Source organism: Vidua macroura, chromosome 4 (genome assembly GCF_024509145.1).
Source record: "Vidua macroura isolate BioBank_ID:100142 chromosome 4, ASM2450914v1, whole genome shotgun sequence".
NCBI classification, from domain to species: Eukaryota; Metazoa; Chordata; class Aves; order Passeriformes; family Viduidae; genus Vidua; species Vidua macroura.
Genome location: NC_071574.1, coordinates 14,656,778 through 14,676,141, shown reverse-complemented (window position 1 = coordinate 14,676,141; position 19,364 = coordinate 14,656,778). Strand labels below are relative to the sequence as shown.

At 42.4% G+C, this 19,364-nt stretch overlaps 1 protein-coding gene across 1 annotated transcript in view; it reads right to left on the bottom strand.

Moving 5' to 3' along the window:
- Nucleotides 1–7,265: 7,265 nt before the first annotated feature.
- ANKRD50 (ankyrin repeat domain containing 50) overlaps nt 7,266–19,364 on the bottom strand; it is a 40,163-nt gene continuing 28,064 nt past the window's right edge. The window contains exons 4-5 of the mRNA XM_053976064.1: nt 12,515–16,062; nt 7,266–10,261 (exon numbers count right to left, since the gene is read on the bottom strand). Of these exons, the coding sequence (XP_053832039.1) occupies nt 12,518–16,062 (3,545 nt within the window). The 3' untranslated portion in view covers nt 7,266–10,261; nt 12,515–12,517. The remainder of the gene's footprint in view (nt 10,262–12,514; nt 16,063–19,364) is intronic.

The window sequence follows — 19,364 nt, the reverse complement described above, 5'->3', positions numbered from 1 at the left end:
TTGCTATGAAGGACAGCAGTACCCTCGTCTTTGCTGGTCCCAAATGCCTCCTCAGAGGAGTTAAAAAAGAAGCAGTTTCTAGTTTGGAGGCAAAGATAGAGGGAAGGAAGCCACGTAGAGCTTTGCACACTGCATTTTGCAGGCAATAATGTGGAAGGGAGGATGGATGGATCCTGTGGAGCGTGCCAGTGACTGCACGGGCTGCTCGCAGAGTTAATGGGGAACGTGTTCAGAAACCAGCTTGCACCACAACAAAGCAATTAATCACAATTTGTTGGCACGAGCCTGAAAACAATTTCTCTGTGTCTGTAATGACTGCAGTTGTATTGGGCTCCGAGTCTCAACAGAATTTATAGACATCAAAATACTGTACTATAAACATTTCACGAGGCCAAACTTTCACTGAATGTAAGGTTTTTGAAGAGAGTGTATATATAGATATTTTTTAAATCTAGATTGCAATTTGCCAGCACAATCTCCAATGTCTTGTGGTTATGAAAGTCTGCAAAGCCAGTGGAGGAAAAACAGCATAAAAATGTGATGGGGCAAATACTCAAGGTTTTTTCCTTGTCACCATGCCTCAGGATTGAGATACAGCACAAGTTTAGCACAGTGCCACAGCTGGGACTAACTGATGGCTACAGCCAAAGCATATTTAATCTCTTAGACATAAACATCTTTTATTTTCCTTAAACGCAGCCTTGAGCACAGGACTGGTCCAAGAGCAAAAAAAGGATAGTGGCAAGAAAGCCTGCAATCAGTTTTTCATCTGTCCCCTAGGATGAAAGAGGAATATATGAGTCATTTTCTTGTACAATGGAGAAGCCTGAATCCCTCTGCATCTGGTTAAACCAGGGACTGGCCAAAACTTATTCTGCTGTGATTTGTCACAGATTAAATGCAATCATAAATGTTTCTGGAAGTATTTTTTCACGGGTTTTGAACTCGGCAATAAAACACTGTTCTTTCAGTGGAATTTCAGCTACAGAACTCCTATACTAATGCTAGCATTAAAGTGATCAATAAGTGATAAATGACTGACATTCTGGTCCTATACAGTGAACAATGGAATGCTGAAGGACAGTGACAGTTGTTCCCGTGGGATTTACTTTATTGTTTTCTGCGTCTTTTCAGACTCATGCTTTGAGTCTTTTTACACTAATGTTTCATAAGCTGCTATTGAAGCGATAAAAACAGAGATAGGGAAAGCATTTGGGAGTTATTTCTGCATTTTCACACATGATATTCTTTCTGAGATGCTGCACATTATTCTTTCTGAGATGCTGCAGTCTGCTGGGAGGAAAGGGACTCAGGGTTGCTTTCATTTTATTTAACTAATTTTTAAAAGCAATATGGAAATTCTTGCTGTGTGAAGTAGCTTTCCTCTTTTAGTCAACCCTTCCTTCACCCACTGCCAGATGAAATAGTAACAGTGAGTGAAGCAGTATTTATTCCATCATGCTCCGTTTGGATTACCTCAAACTAAACCCAATCTCACTATACAGTAAACTTCAGTCTCAACAGTTATTTGGGGATTAAAGTGGTTATGGAAAACGAGCAGAGATGTTGTTCTGAACCTGGTGCTGGAGGGGGAATCCTGCCAAGAAGGTGGGCCCACCTCCCTCGGGAAGAAAGTGGAGATGGGGACTGTGCTGATGGCAGCCCTGGGGTTGGGCTGAGACACCAAGTGGGTCTCTCCACTTGGTCCTGTCTCCGAGGATGCTGTGCCGGCTTTAACCACCTCCTCCTGCCTGCTCAGTGCCTGCATGAATGTGCCCTGTAGGAGCCAGGACAGGTCAGGAAAAGCCAGCGCTGCCTTGGGGCCAATAAACCTGCTGGCCTCTGTGTGGATGTGCGTGCACGGCATTCCCACGCACATCCCGCAGCGTTGATGGCTGAGGGAGTGTACCTGGGGACTCCCTGATTAATCTCAACCAACAGAGGATGAACTGTGTGTCATAACCTGGCTGTATTTCATGTTTAGAGAAAGATTCAAGCTCTTTGAATAGCTCTCAGCCTGTTCCCAGGGGAGCCAACCCTGCTGGCAGCCGTCAGTCCGGGTGGTGGCTGGGACTTATCCCCATGAAAGCCGCCGTGCTCCAGCTCTGGATGCAGCGACCACACTGCAGCCCCAGCAGAGCTGCACAAAACCAGCTACTGCTGCTCTTAATTGCACAACAGACTCAGGCAAACGTCCCCAAAATGGAAGAAACACATTTAAATAGCCTTATGTAATTTCAAACTAATACATGCACGGATTAGAGTCCTCCTCCGAAGGGAGGGGTCACGCTGCGCTAGCCTGCTTTCCACCCTGAGGCTACGGCAGCGCCCTGATATCCAAACAAAGTCCTCCCACCAGCTGTTCCAAGCAGGGGACAGCCCAGACTACATTAGGAGAAGGATGAAGACATTCTGTCGCTAACTTGGTCTTCAGATCACACCTAACTTAGCAGGGCCTCTTCTGTCAGTCTCAGCAATCTCTTGGGCAGATGAGCAATGTTTTCTTCTCACAAGGTAAAACTCCCACGCCTCACATCCCGTGCTGTATCCACCCCGAGGACAGCCTTCTGGTATGGCTCTCGCCATGCTCTGCACTGACAGCCCCTCCTCTGATGTGCCAAAAATGAGACCCTGGTGTGTTTTGGAAGGCTTTGATTCCCAGTCTCACCTCTCATTTGTTATTGAAGGGCAGCTTTCTGGGTAGCCAGTGCTACCCACCACGGAGCTAGGTGTTCAAACAAGCATTCCATGCTTTCCCCGGGATGTAACAAACATACATGTACAGACCAAGCCTCATTTTCCACAGCGGTCCCCTGTCTGTCCATCTCCATGCTCAGCACCACCCCAAGCCCTAATAATTAGGATGCCTAAGTGAGAACAGAGCAGATTTAATTGAGACTGGTTTTTCCATGTGAGGCATGGTACCCACAACCTAGCGGTCCTGCCAGAGTGGGAAAACTGGAGAAGCCAAGGAATACTTTGACCACGGTGTTACCTAAGTTGTGGAAACCTGTTTTGTTCCTGAAGGAGTAGATTAGGAGTGTGGGGAATATCAAGTTTAAAGCAGCTTGACACTACTTGGCAACTTCTAGTCACTGTCCGTGTGATCTGTGAAAAATCCCAGAGTTAAATGAAAACAGATTGAAAAGGCAAACACAGTCATTATTTCTGCAGGGAAAGTGCTCCATCCTGGGGATACGGCTTGGCAAGCTGGGAGCTTAGGAAACACAGGAGGGAGTACATCTGCTGCAGTAATTTTCCTTTTCACCTGGTTCCTGCCGTGCTGCACAGCAGCACCGCCGAGCAGCACCATGGAAATACACTCCTGCACCTGTGCTCCCCTTTGTGCCCACTGTTAATCTGGAAAACACTAATTTTTGAGAGTGTGCATCCCCTATTACCAGCATCTGATGACTTTGGCTAAGAGCTGGAGAGGCAGTGAATCAATATTCAAGTTTGTTCATGTTGGTAATAAGGGAAGAATAACTCTGATGTTCTTGGGATTGTCTTGTCTCTATGCAAAAAATCAACCAACTTCCCTACATGGATCTGGGGCATGGAAACATTCCTTCTAGTTTGTTGCAAAACAGGTTTTCAGCAGATGCAAGGAAATCCCTATGCTTCAAATAGTATCTTCATTTTCTGCATTGTATGATGCTCACATGAACTGCTCCACAATTATTCCAGACCAAATTCTTTTGGACGTATAGAGACCTGGCATAAATCTACTCGCAGCTTAAAACTTGTGTTCAGTAGCTGATTGTCCAGTGGTCTTATTCTTAAAGAACAAATATTATTTATAAGCTACAGTGCACTTTTTCAATCTCTGCCACTTGTTCCTGGTTTAGTTAGCACTGACTGACACACAAAATATTAATGATAAAAACATTGTCTCTGGGTTGGGAAATCTCTGAACCACAAACAGCTAGAGAACATTTAGAGGAAAAAATAATTGAAAATTTACCCTGTTGTTGTACTTTTCTATTCACATCTGATATTGGTCATTGCTAATGACACATTGCAGGGCTGGATGAATTTCTGGAGTGTCCTGAAATGGCTGTTCTTAAATCCATCATCACATCCTGGCAAAGTGGAAAGACTTACCCTTTTTAGAAAATAGGCTGCATGTAAATGAGCCAGAAGTGTGAGCCAAAAAGCACTTTACTATCAATTTAGGCACAGATTTTGCTACCTTTCCTCAGGTGAAGGGAACCACACTCTTCAAATATTACTATGGAAGTGGATTGTAACTGCTGAAGTCTCGACCCCATGTAATTAAAAATGTCCCTGAATAATTCTGTTCATTAATTTCACATGTTAAAAAAAGTAATTAGCAAAAGCATTTCAAAACCAACTCCATCCAGTGCTCTTGTGGGAAATCTCAGCAGAGCACAAGCAGAGTGAATTAACCACGGTGTTACCAGGGCCAACACTACAAGAGTCGGAGCGAATGCGCTTCTGCCTCACTCTGGGTCTGCAGTGAACAGCTCTGGCAGCCAAGTGAGGACTCTTAATTATGCACCCTCTAATCATCTCAAGATTTGCTTTAGCAGTGAAGTTTTTAGATGTGGCAAAGAGTGAGCTGCATTTTGAAGACTTCAGAGATGACGTGAGCCTTTCCTCCCTGCTTTCTTCTCATGCAACTAAACGTTGTACATCACTGGTCCAGGTGCTTTTTGCTCCTGCTCCTGTATGGAGACGTCCAGCTGGAAGGGAAAGTATACAACTTGGTCCTCTCCAGCTTCTGAAAAACTTCTCTGCTTTGAGCACTGTGCCTGTAGAAGGATCTTGTCTCTCCACACCATTAATACCATCAAATGACAGCCTTCAAATCAGGCAACCCCATTAATTCCTCAGCAGGCTGACAGCTAATCAAGGCACAGGGGAGACGTGAAATGTTAGCACAGACGGAAACATTCAGACTGCTTTATCTCCTCTTCACTTCAGAGTGTTACATTAGCAGAAAACTGGCACAAGGACACAAAGGCTTGGATGCATGCTCAGTGCTGCCTCTCACTGAGCTCTCACCTGTTAATGAGGGTCCTGGATAATTCTGGTTTTTTTTCTTTTTCTTTTTTTTGAAAGCTCTGATTGCAGTAGGAAAAATGAGCACAACTCCAGAGAGAGCTTGGCAAGCTCTCCCCCCCATGCCATGCTGCTCAGCACGGGCCAGAGGCAGTGAGGTGGTCCCTGGTCCCCAGCCCATTCCCATGCAGGAATCTGCTGGCGGAGCAGCCTCCAGAATCGAGCTGACTCCTCTCCCACAGCTCCAGCAGCCAGCCAGGAGCTGGAGCTGGCAGCACCCAGCTGCGTCGACAGCCTCCAGCTTTTTGTGCACTGCAAATGCACAAAAAGCAACTAAAAAAAGCAACAGGAAAAAAAAAAAAAAAAAAAAAAAAAAAAAGCAGGAGATGAGTTAATGCCAGACAACAGGTTATTCAAGGCAGCAGAATTGCTTAGTGCTGGGAGCGGCCCAGGGGCTTTTCCTGACGTTGTTTTGAGCCTGTTCAGTGACTGACAGAGCAAATGCATCCTCATCTCAGTATTTCTCCTGCGTTTTCTGTGAAGTGCTTTGGGATTTACTGGCGAATAGTAACACCTTTCGTGAGAGCAGTATGAAAAAACAGCAACAGAACGATCACACTATTATTAAAGATGGAGCAAGACTGGAACGTTTTGTTCTTGGGGAAAACACAACATGAATTAGATAGCCAACATAATGGAAAATGACAGAATAAATCATAATAAAGGTCCACTGTGTCATTTATGGATAAAGTTTTGAGTTTTAAAAGTCTCTCTATGAGATTGCCTAATGTTCACCAAGATATAACAAATACACAATAGCTCTGCTCACAGCCTTAACTCTAAGAGGAGAGAATTTTATTACTTATTTTAATATTTCAAAATAACTTTTTCCCTAGGAGATGCAGGCTTAAAAGTTGTTACATAAAAAAAGCTTTTGGGGAAAATAAAAAACCAAAACCAACAACCAGACCCCAATGCCTTATTCTGTCCCCACAACCAGCAAATTACATTTAAATTCTAAAGGTCAATCTGTTTATATTACATACATACACATTTGGAGACTTCTTTATCAAAATGATTTGCCAACTAGATTTCCCAGTCTCATACCCTGTTTCTGTGATTCTTTGCAGCACAAGATGATTAGGATTTAGATCAAGGCCAAACTCTCAGTGCTGTCTCTCCAAGGGCCTCCAACTGAAAGGCTAAAGCTAAAGCCTTTGTTGTGCCAACCAATCAATCTCAGCTTTCTTTTGGAAAATACATGTAATGCACAGGCCAAATGGTAGCAGGGATCTCACAGAAGAGGTGAAGCATTATTAAATATGATTGTGTATATTCCATAGAATAAGAGATTTAAAACAGGTGTTGAATAGTTTTATTTCAATATTATTACAGTGCTTATCTGAAGAAAGTATCTGTCTCTGGGACATAATAAAACTTACTCAAAGATTAATTCAGTGAAAATTCTTTGCTTCAATGAAAAATAGCCACTGAATTAACGCATCTCATACTTTGTTATTTCAGACTGAGAACTTAACAAAAGAGGGTCAATAACAGAAATTCACAGAATACAAGTCAGCAGATAATGACAATTTTGCCATTCACCTAATCTTAGGAATCAGTTGAGCCATGTGTACCAGCTGCTGGGATCTGTGTGAAACAGAATACTTGGAGGGTAAACCTGAAGCATCATCATTTGCAGAAGGCACAGCCAAACTCCTCCTGCACACTCAAAAACCCTTTGCAGAAAAATCATGCTGGCTCTACGATCTGAAGAAGTGAGACAAGATCACAGAGCCAAAGGGTATTATTGCAAGGACCAGAAAACTTCTCTCTCCTACCTTTTCTAGTAACACATTAAAGAAAAATGAGTAGCCACTCAAAGTAAGAGAGCTTTTCCTTAAGCTGAAAATACTACAGAGAAACACTCATCAAGGCAATAATTAACAAAACCCCAAAGGGGTTTTGTTAAGAACTCATAGCAACTGAAATAGTTAATTTATTGGCCCTTGTGGTATTTACAGTATATAATGGTCACTTTAAACAGAAGGACATGCAGCAAGTCTTCTCCTGCATATGCTCAAAGCCACAGGAATTAATGCCAGGGTCTGAGGTTTGCTAGCCTCGGCTGCTTACTGGACACACACATCACGCTTCATTTAGCACTACATGAAAGTTAATCAAGTTTAATTATCTTTTCCTCAAATGTCCCAGGAAATGAGGTAGAAAAATTAAAACAGTTAGATGTCTGCTGAAAAGCAAATATATTTATTATGCACTTTAATATACACAGGGATTTTTGCTTAATATAATACAAGGAATAAAATAAAAATTTTACAATGTGAAATTCATTCAATGTACATTAAAGGCTATTTACAACCCACTCCAGGAAAAAACAGTCCATCTGCAAACCAAGTTAACTGAGGAGTTCAGATGGGGAATATTAAGCATAATGGACATTTGCATAGCAGAGTAACTGAGGAGGGAAAACACCTTTTTAGTTTTAAAGAAATGGTAATGTTTTCAATATTGATCACAGAGAAGACAAAAATGCATCAATTGTGCCTTGTTATCTCTTAATGCATTTCTCTCCAGATGAGTTTTTCCACATGCACACAGTATTGATATCCATGTCCACAAAACAGTCTTTTTCCCCAGCTCTCCCATCAAGAATTTTGGATGTCTTGTGGAGATGACCTTGGAAGGACCAGTGAAATGGGACGAAGAGAAACAGGATTCCTGTTTTATTCAGGTTTTTTGGGTGGTGAGAACTGCTGCCTGGCAGAAGGTGCTGTGCTGAGTCACAGTTGCACCTCTCTGCTGACCTCCACTCCTTTATAGATGGGAAAGGGCAAAGCGGAGGGAGCAATGGGGGAACAGCAACTTTGCTTGGCACACAAACCCCTCACAAATGGTGATGCTAAAAATTACGCGCAACAGCAATGTCAAATTACACAGACCATCTGAGAAAATAGATGATTTAAAAGCAATTCATGCCCCATTCCAGAGGGATATTCAAAATGTGGCAGAATTGTCATTCTGAAAACATTTTTGACAGGTCTACTTTCTGCTGATTTGGAGAGGGTTTCCCCAGTGACTGTTTCAAATGTAAATACTATTCACACAAAACCCACCAGACTATCTGTAAGTTGTGGCCCCTTGTGAAATTGGCCATTTTTTTACGTCCTCTGTCCACAAGGTACAACTCATAACAACACAATAAATTTAAATAAATATAATCCCAATGACAGTCAAGGTCAGTAGAAAAAATGTTGGCATTCAGTGATCCCTTTCCACAGAACAAAACATACATCTAATCACTAAGGAAAGTCGTATTCTTGCACAGTATTGCAAATGTACTACACTTGAGGTTTGGAACAAGTTTGCTGAGAACATTTTGGTACTTTCTCTTTTCTAAACCACCAACCCTCTTAAGGCCATTCTGCCAGACTCCTGTTATGTTTATTTTATAATTGTCCCACGGGGACAAGAAATTCAACACGTGAAACATTCAGAGTAATCCATGTTGCCATCTGTCAGCTTCTAACATCTAATTTTACTATATGCTGAATGCCTGACTATAAAAGATTCTTTTTTTTACATTTAAGAAAAAGCAAGTAAGAATGGAGGTGCAAGATTTAAAAGAAGTATTCTGATGACAGTTGATTATAATAACCAGACATGGAGCCCTTCAGTGCCTCATAATATGCATTACATCTACATCCAGACGCCATTCATCGAAGTTTAAGGATCTAATTAATCATCTTTGAAAAATAACCTCAGCTCTCTATCATCTTATTTCTGGAATGATCAAAATTAGAGTATGAAAAAGATGAAACCCAAGCCTTTAGAAGAAACACTTGCATACAAAAATAGGCTTATTTTCTAAAGAGCAAGGCTGTGTAATGGTGAATAGTAGAATATAGCTTGCATTTGTAGGAGAAAAGAACCCACTTGTTTCATTTTATCACTTGCAGAACTGTGCAAGTAAGATGTGCACATTTGAAGGGAAAACTCACACTGCTCACTTTCACAACAATGACCTTGACTTTGCACTCTTTCACACAAGTAAAATACTACTGCTGTAAGAGTGGGAAACCAGCTTTCCATTATCCATGGATGGGTTCCCCTGACTGCTGATTCACCGTGCTCCAGGTACAGAGACACGCTGGCTCTACCTAATCCCCGTGAAACAGTAACCACATTCATACCAGTTTGTGCTTTAAGGAGTTATTGTCTCAGGACAGGGCCAACTCAGCCATCTCTGTACTCCCCAGGCAACGCTGTTGCTGTGCTTTTCCACTGCACTCTCGCTGCATATTGCTCTCAGCCTTGCTCACAAAGGGTCTGTATTTTCCATGGTTTGTTTTAGTGACATTCCCAAAAATAGTCCTTTACCTTGGAAAAGAGAAAGAGCTGTTTCTAATGTATAGAGATATACAAGAAAGCAGGATCAGACCTCTTAGCACCTCAGACATACCCATATTAGTTACCTCATCACCGTAGCAATAACAGAGCCTATTGCAGACCAAGTGTCCAAAATTTGCCTATTGCTTTCAGTGGTCCCAGTCTGCTATCCAGATTTGGTGCTGTAGTACCAGAGAGTGGATTTTTGCTGCTTAAAAATCCCAAAGACACTGCAGGTGGTTGCAGTCCGACTTCTTTGCCACCACTGAACAGCAATTACACAGACAGAACACACAAGTACAGTATTTATAAAATACTGTTAGAAGACTTGTAATTCTGGAGGGAACCTTTTGAAATACACGGGGAACTGACAATACATGACAACAATGCAAATGTGACAAACTCGTTGCTTATTTTCTTTAGCCACAGAAAAATAAATACAAAAAGCACTGCCTTTTCCATAACACAGTTCACTGTGGCACATGCACCTCTACCAAGCGATCTGGAATAGGAAATCAGAATTCCTGGTTCTTACCATTTTCAGCTGTGGTCAGGGAAATACAGCATATATCTTTCTGCAATTAAAAAAAGTGCTCATTCTGTGTATTAAATACAAAGTACACAAAAAAAAATTTCGAAGCACAGAGGGTTATACTGAGAAGGCAGCCTGAAAATGTAGGCACATTACAGTAATTAAGGTAACTGAACTGTAGGAATCACATTCTTGAATTTCTAGGTGGACTAAACAAGCATTGTTTGCTTTCATCCCAGCCAGCTGATAAATCATTGGGAGCAGAAGCGCTTCTGTTCACAGCATCATGGAATTGGCCTGGAAGTATAAAATAAAAACATTAAGCTTTGAAATAGTCTGTAACACAAACAGCATTGTCAGAAACAGAGCTGTATCATCCCTAATTAAAGTCAAAAGCACACAACAACAACCTGATGAGGAAAAGTGTTTCCTGCCTAACCCCAGTCCTGTGATTGATTCCCTGTGCTCTCTGCCATCCCAAGCACCTACAAGGTCCCCACAACAGGAGAGCTTCCTGGTGGGAAGCAGCAGCTAGGGAAGGAAAGCCATTCCTTTGGTGCCTCTCTGGAATATTTTTGATGTGATTCCCCACAGGTGACTCATTTATCCACTGGTCAGGGAAATGACCCTTTTTTCTGCTTGAGATTTGGCAAAAGAGGAGGTAAATTACAGCCTGTGCCAAGCAATTCATAATCCACACAGAATTGTTCTAAATTCCCATCTTTAAAGTGACGCTCTGGGAAGTGTTAAGAGAAAAGCAAAAGGAACCATTTGGTTATCCACACCTCATTTTTTAGCCATTTGTAAAACCAAGAACTTCACTAAGAGAAACCCTGAATTTTCAGTAACACACCATTTGTTCCAGACAAAGCAAAGCCAAATTTTAGTATGATATGAGGAATGTTCAGATTTCTTTATATGCTGTTTATATTTTAAAATCAAGGAAGATGGAAAAATTCACCAAAACCAGGCTTTTGATGACAGGTTAGGTCAGATGAACACATTCTACGTCAGAACCATGCAATGGATTTACAATAAAGTACAACATGAAAGCACGCGATGAACATCAGGTGCAGGCACGTCAGAGTTAGGAAATACAATCCTTAATTACATGTTTCAAAGTTTTACAGAAGGAGGAAAAAATGACAAATAAATTCTAATCCTGTTTGGGCATGATGTACTACTGTGGGAATCTGAAGTACTTGTAACTTTTACGAAGATTTAGGGACTTTTCTCTCCCAGCTGATGATTCCTCTATGCCTGTTCCTGCTGTCCAGCCCCACAGCTCATCTGATCCTTTGGTAAAATTTGCATTTTACAAATTTTACAAACATCTAGTGCAGATGTTTCTGAAACACTGTATTGTTTCAAACATTTTTTAATGGAAGCAAAACGCCAACCCAACAGGGTCCTGCACAATATTCCATTGCTCTGCAATTCTAAAGGGACCTCAGCTACATCTACAGATATATTCAATTAAAGTAAATTTCCAGAACATTTTGGGAAAATGCCTGTTTATAAGTTTTTGACAGCTGAAAACCTTCCATGTGTGGATTCTGCACCCCCTTCAACTGTCCTAGAAACACGCTGTCTTTGATGACCTGCAGCAGAACTGAGTCAGAACTGGCAAGAACATTCTTGTTCTAAGGAGCAGCAGCCTGAGCTGTCCAAAATGCTGCATTCACAGACAAAAAATGTTTTCAAAAGTAAGTGAGCAAGCAATAAGAGGTGGGCGCACATTTCATAAAGATGCTGCTTCCATCTTTATGAAATGTGTGATTGAAATTAAAGATTCCAATAGAAAACATATTAACACATTCCAAATGCCCTAAAAAATATACACTTCAACAGGAAGAGGGAGAAAAATAGAACTATTTTAGCTGACTCACTGACAATTCATATCTGAAAAAGAGACTGATAATTACTTTTTCAGCTTAAAATTCAGTATTGGAGAGGAGGTGAGATATCTAAATGACCTCCACTGACTAAGAACAAGAGAATGGTCAGAAAATTGGTACCATAACATAAATAATAATCTTGCACTGAGGAAAGCACCTCTTTTATAGGAGGATTACCTTTACAGTAAGAGAAATATAAAATCAAAGCTTTAGAATAGTATTTTATACTTATTCACCCTTGAAATCCACATTCAGAGAAGTGGTTGCCTATAACTTATAAAAACCTTCAGAAACTTTCTGAGGAGCATTTTCATAAATAATGAAATAAAGACTATATCTGAAAACATCATGAACTGAAATTCTCCTCTGTCCTTACATTTGAAAATCAAATTCCAAATCAATGCTACCTGAAACTCACTTATCAAAGACAGTGGGGCACAATTTGAGCAACTGAATTCAACAGACAACATGACAGTGATCCAATTCCTCTATGGCTGGTGCTTTTAAATTACAGCAAAGGAAATATTTGACAGGTTAAGATTTTAACATCCATCACATAAGCAATTATGATGGTAAATTATAATAAAATGTCATTTTAACACGTTTTAAATGAAATGCAGACATTTGGTTCCTTTGTGACTGGGTAGGTTACCTTTTACAATGGTGTTTCCTTCTTGTAGTTGAAGCTTGGGTCGCTACCTTCAATCTGAAGTTTTAAGGCTTGCTTAAGGCTGAGTTCTGTCTCTGCGGAGGGATAGCCTTCCAACACATCCTGATGCCCTCTGTCCTGCACTGTTCGTGGGACAGAAACCCTGCCGAGAAAAACCTGATTGCTCTGAAGATGGTAATTTGGATTTGTCATAATGCCATTTCTCTTCTTCTGCTCCCCACTCTGTTGGTGAATCAGGAACTGCTGCTGAGATCGACCAACTTCTTGCTGAGCTGGAGGGACCAAAATCTTGCACTGTGGCTCTGGAGGCATTGATTTCAGTGGCATGCTTGTGCCAGATTTGGTAATAGGTACTCGTTTATCAAACTGAGTCATTTCATACTCTAGCACTTTGGGTTGGGAGGAACTACTCTGCTTTATTTTCTTTCCAGCTGACCCAGACTTGCTGGAGTTGTCTGTTTTGCCCCCTTTGTTCGCTTTAGTTGATTTCAAACTAGGTTTCACTTGGCTCCATTCAAACTCGCTACTGGGTGAATTATGATTTTGACTTAGAGAATGAGTTGTGGAAGAAGGGGAGACAATGGACTGCCTGCTTCTGCTACGTGGAAGGGAATGCTGCTGGATTTGCTCTGTGAACGACAGGCTGTGGAAACTATCGATGGGCACCGTCTGAGCGGTGGCCGTCGAGGACGTGGTGCGGAGAGAAGAATTTTTGGAGCTTTTCAGGGAATTATTTGATAAAGATGACTTTTGACGGTCAACCGTAGAATCGGGAGACTCTGAAGGAGAACTGAAGGCGTGTGCAGGCCCATTGGATAATCCCCGCATTCCAGGCTGCATGTCTCCTCCTGTACTCCCTGAACTATTGGACTTCATGGTTAAGGACTGCATTTTAGAGGAGACCGACTGTAAGGGCTTCTGCTCCATTGTGTGGACTGGAGACGGAGTGCAACCATTCAGAGTTGATGCACCATATTTTTCCAGTAATTTGATAATCTGGGAGTGTCCATTTTTGGCTGCAACCCGCATAGCAGTACGCCCAAATTGGTCAGCGTGATTTGGATCAGCACCATGCTCCAGTAATATCTGGACAACGTCAATGTGCCCCTCTTGGGCTGCAATGCAGAGTCCAGTAGCACCTTGATTACAAGTATGGTCAACCAGAGCACCATGCTCGATGAGAAGCTGCACGACCTTCACATGGCCTTGCCATGCAGCAGACTGCAAAGCAGATCTTTTCTCATTATCTGCAGCGTTCACATCAGCGTGGTACGTTATCAGCACCTGCACCATCTCCAAATGGCCCTGCCAGCAGGAAACATGGAGTGCTGTTCTTCCTTCAGCATCGCTTGCTTCGACGTTTGCACCATTTTCTAAAAAATACTCAGCCATTGTAAGCTGGTTTTCTAATGCTAGGATATAAAGCGTTGGCCGGCCATCAGCATCTTTGTAGTTCACATCTGCTCCGTGGCTGAGCAGTAGCTCAACTATATCTCTGTGACCTTCTAAGGCAGCAACTCGGAGAGCATTTCTCCCATCATAGCCTCTCTGATCAATGTTGGATTTATTTTCCAGTAACATCTGCACACAATCATAGTGACCTTCCTGCGCGGCTAATATGAAAGGTATCCGTCCATCATTATCAATTTCATTTGTTCTAGCACCTTGTTCTATAAGAGCTTCACAGATCAACCTGTGACCTTCAAAAGCTGCCATGTGCAAAGGTGTCCAGCCTGCATCGTCTCTGTGATTTTCATCTAGCCCCCTGTCCAGCAGAGTCCGTACTACTTCAACATTGCCCTGTGCAGATGCTATGCTCAGGACTGTTCTACCTTCACTGTCAATGCTGTCAACAGCTGCACCCCAAAACAAGAGAGTATTCACCACGGAGGCGTGGCCCATGGAGGCTGCTGCCAGAAGTGGTGTCCGGCCATTGTTGTCTGTGTGATCAACATCAGCTCCTCCTTCCAGGAGCAGATCAACCACATCCACGTGTCCTTCATAGGCGGCCACCAGCAGTGGAGTCATGCCATCCTTGTCACAGTGGTCAACTTCAGCACCACGGTCGATGAGAAGGCTGACCACCGAGGCGTGTCCCTTACTGGCCGGCACGCAGAGCGCAGCCACAGACAGCGCTGTCCTCCCGTCTACGTCCTCATGGTTCACCTCCGCACCATGGTCCAGCAGGTGCTCCACGATCTCTTTGTGTCCCATGTATGCAGCTGCGATCAGAGCCGTCCTGCCCTCGTTGTCAGCTTTATTAACTTCAGCCCCGTGTTGGAGCAGATTCAGCACAATATCTTCGTGCCCTCCCCACGCTGCTGCTCTCAGCGCTGTCCGGCTGTCAGCATCGGCACAGTCCACTTTGACCCCAGCGTACAGGAGCGCGGACACCACCTCCGTGTGCCCTCCCCACGCCGCTGAGCGCAGTGCCGTCCAGCCGTCGTGATCTGTGTGGTTGACGTTGGCCCCACAGCCGATGAGGCAGTTGACCACCTTGGTGTGCCCCTGCCGAGAAGCCAAGGTCAGCGCTGTTTGCCCATGGGTGTCTTCGATCTCCAGATCTGCTCCCCTTGACACCAGCAGGTTGACCACGTCGAGGTTGCCGCTGTACGCTGCGTTGGCCAGCAGCGTTCTCCCATTGGAATCACACTGGTTTACTGATGCTCCGTTGTCCAACAAGGTACGGATAGAGTCTTCCCTCTCCAGAGCCTGCCGGACGATGCAAGACGTGCGGTCATCTTCGCTGTTGACGTGAGCACCAGCCTTTACCAGTAGCTGTAACACCTCTTGCTCTTTAGGAATTAAGGTTGACAGGGAGTCTTTGACAGGTGTGCCATTCCATATCATCCACAAAGCCAGCTCTGAAGTCTCCAACTGTAAATTAGAATTAATGAGATGTAATGCAAACTCTTGAGCTTCTAACGGTGTTAAATCCTTTGCCCGGCAGGTGTAACTCATCGCCAGCATTCTGTGTCCCTCTGCAGCGTTACACAAGTATTTCTGTGTACAGTGCTTTACATCCAGCAACCACTCCGCAAAACTGTAATGAAACAAGATTTTTGTATTTCCAAGGCCATCGATAAGGACTTTGGACAGAACATCCAATTTGCGTTGAAAGTCTTCCATCGTCAGCGTCATGTTTTTGGTCCACACAGCATGATACAATTCTGTGGTGGTCAAGGGCCTGCAGGCTGCAAGAATTACATTAAGGATGGGCTGGACCTTTGCAAACTGTTTTCTCACAAAAAGTCTCTGACAGAGCCAAAGGTAGAGGCCATTTAATGTTCCTGGAATATCACGGATCTCCCGTAACATGATAAAATTCTCCACAACTCCATCTAGGACACGTTCCAGATACAAAAAGCAACCGCTGCTTTTGATGTGAAGCTGATTCAGCATTTCTGCTGTTTCTTTTGTGAGGTGTTGTCTCAGGGCTTCTTCCTGGTCCAAACGATGCAGAATATATTGCTGCACATCTTTCACAATGTAAGCCTTTCGGAGGTCATCCAGACTTATTTTTCGAAAACCTGTTGAGAGGAGAGAAAGCTGTAATTATTTCTGATCCAGCTCTGCTTAACTCAATGTTGAAAGAAGAGTAAATAAAAGCCAAGACATTTTTGGGTGGGGAACACCCACCATAAAATATTTTCCCCAGTAAACACAGTGAATATATATTAATTATAATAGCAGAAAACTTTGATAATTAGATGCACTGTTATCATCATCTAGTATAAGAAAAAACAGGTGCTATTAACAAAAATAATATTGAAAATCACTCTGAATTAGGCATTGTGTGTCTGCCTTGGACAACACTAAACACCTAAGTAAAACCATCAAAACTACAACTGAAATAAGATTATTAAGTATTATTATATTATTGAAGGAATAATCCCTTCTCCAATGTGGTTAACAATGGAATTCTAAGTAATTTTCAGCTATTTAGATTAAGACAATTATTATATTTATTTAATTACAGAAGAGGGTATTCGCACCTGCTGCACATGCATGATTAAATGTATATAAATCACTAACTTTACCACCACAGCTTCTTTTAAAAGCTTTTTATACAGGAGAGACACTCAAAAAATAGTTTTAAACATCTTCAGACCTCTGCACACTGAAAGTTACCTACATTTTGCAAGAGAAGACTGAGTTCTAGATAAACACCCTGGTTCTCAGGTAGGTGACTCATTGTATAAAGACATAGGTTCTCTTGTAGTCATGTCTCTTTGTTTTTCCAGCCTGTTTACTCTTTAGAAGAAAAAGGGACATTATTTCATACACACAGACCGTGTATGTCCCCTCCCCATTCAAGGAAAGGGACACCGTTCCCAGCAGCGCGTGCGAGGAAGTTCCCTGCGCTGCCTTAGTGGCCATAAGACTCTCAGGAATGGGGCTGAACCAATGTGGATACACGGCTGCCTCTGCCATTTCAAACATTTGCTCTGGTAGGGCCAAGGTAAGCACTTGATGAGGACCTACCCTCTTTGATTAATGACACATCACGTTGTTTGAATGCTGCTCTTGTGGAAGTTACGGGAAAACCACAGAGGTCATGGAGGCAGCACCTTCAGTGACTGCATTTCAGGTCAGAATTGCACCTCACTTTTCCAGGGACAGCTTGTGATCCTTTCCTTACAGCCAGCTCAGCTAGTCAGACACAAAACCAACCGCTCTTCAAACCAAAGCTATGTTACTAATTATACCAAAGGAAAAGCAACCATAGATTGATGTGTTCAATTCAATTCAATTCAATTCCGGCCCCATCTCCATGGAAAAAAAACATTTTAAGTGAGCCTCTGAAGGATGTTGCTTCTATATTTATGTTTTTATTGTATCTAAACACTGTGGATCAAACTGCTCAGTGTCTGAAGTTGTTTTGACAGCAAATTCAGGCTGGTAACAGAGCTGTGGTTTTTGCTCCCCAGTGGCTTCAGCAGAGGTTCTGAATGTCCCATTAAGGTCACTCTGTTAATTGTTTAGTCTACATGAGCACTGTACAAACACCACAGAGGAGAACAGAGAGGTAAGCTATGTAAGTGTTACTAAAATATTTCTGCTTCCCATAGTAATTTATGGAAGCACTACAAACAGGACTGAATCAATAGAATACCTAAAACAAAATCATGCTTCTCCATGAAATGAAATCATTGGAGAGGACATTTTTGCACAGTCACTTCAGAGAATAAAACTACACAAGTAAGATTGACTACTTGAAGATTTTTGAATGAGAAGGCCAGGAGCAAGAAAATAATCTTTCTCCATTCCATTCTTTTTTTTTTTTTTTTTTGGCTCTAAAAGGAAACACAGAAACAGAAACAGCTTTATCCACCATAATGTGCCACAAATTCAAGTAATGTCCTAACCTGACCTGTAGGATAGCATAATACATTGCTTTACTATGTATTTTATTAAAATATTCTGTATGTAACTTTGTGAAGCCCTCAATTCTTGCACATAACCCAAACAAAAAACGTTGCTGAGTAAGAGCAGACAGTGTCCTGTGATTCTGCAGATCCCAAAGCTCCCACTTGAAGTGAAGTCTGTTTCTAGGTCAGGATCCTTCAGAAGATACAGAAGTGAAAAAATAACACCAAAGCCAAGGCATTGCTTGGTGCATGGACACACGGTCACATGCATACAAGGAGGTGTAATTAGGGATAGGTGTCCCTTTGCCAGGCTCATTTGTGCAGAGGGAACAGCTCTGGTTTGCTCAATCTGGAGCAAACACAACTACCCCGCTCACTCACCTTCCTCTGAACTGCCCTGCTTTGCCTCACACAGATCTGTCCCTGTCTCTTGGCTGAACAAGAACAGGCAGGGAGCTCTGCAAAATCATTCTCTGTGTCTTTAGACCTACATGACCCTGCTCCCCAACCTCTCACATTAATCCCATGCCCACATCCTGCCTTCCAGTATATACCTGCAAAAGTAAGCTATTTTTATTTTTACATCACTTAAATGTTTTTTCAGTAGCAGATTTCATTTCTCTGCAATGAGAAAACCCTCGATGGACTGGCACAATAGCAAGCCTGAGATTTCAGCTGATGTTCAGTGTTGCCTGACTAATGATTACACTTCACCTCCCCTGACTCCCAGCCTTCCCAGGAAAACTCGCAGTGATAGTAGTTTAAGCACCTCTGTCTCAGTTTCCGTATCTCTGCTTCAAAAATGAGACTCTTGTCTGTCTTGCAAGCGTTCTTTGAAAAACAATTTTCATTTTGCTTCCCAAAATGGGTGGGAAAGTGAACAAAAAAACCCCTAAACCCTCCAAATAAAAAAGAAAAAAAGGAAGGGTTTGTGTGTTTGGCACTTTTTTTCCCCTTTAAATGATGTATCAGTGCCCTGAGAAGCTGTGGATGCTCCATTCCTGGAAGTGTTCAAGGCCAGGTTGGATGGAGCTTTGAATAACCAGGGATAGTGGAAGGTGCCCCTGCCCATGGCAGGGGGTTGGAACGAGATGGTCTTTAAGGTCTCTTCCAACACAAAACATTCTAAGATGCTCTGATTACTTTGTTCCATACTAGAGCTAAAAATTATCTATTCTTAGCTCAGATACACCAAATATTTAAGCACTTCAGACAAGTAAATAAATTTCAGAAGGCTTCAGAGCAGTTTTAAACTATTTGATTGGCAACATGTTTATGGAAGCCAAAAACTGCTTTTTTTCCCCTTTTCTTTTTTTCTTTTCTGCAGTATTACAATACATTCTTTGTTAATGAGATCCTATATATTGTATCTGAAAGTAAGCTTGGATAGCAAGAAGCACACTACGCTTATACAGACCTTCACACATCCCAGGGATGAAATGCCCTTTAAGGGCTGGGAA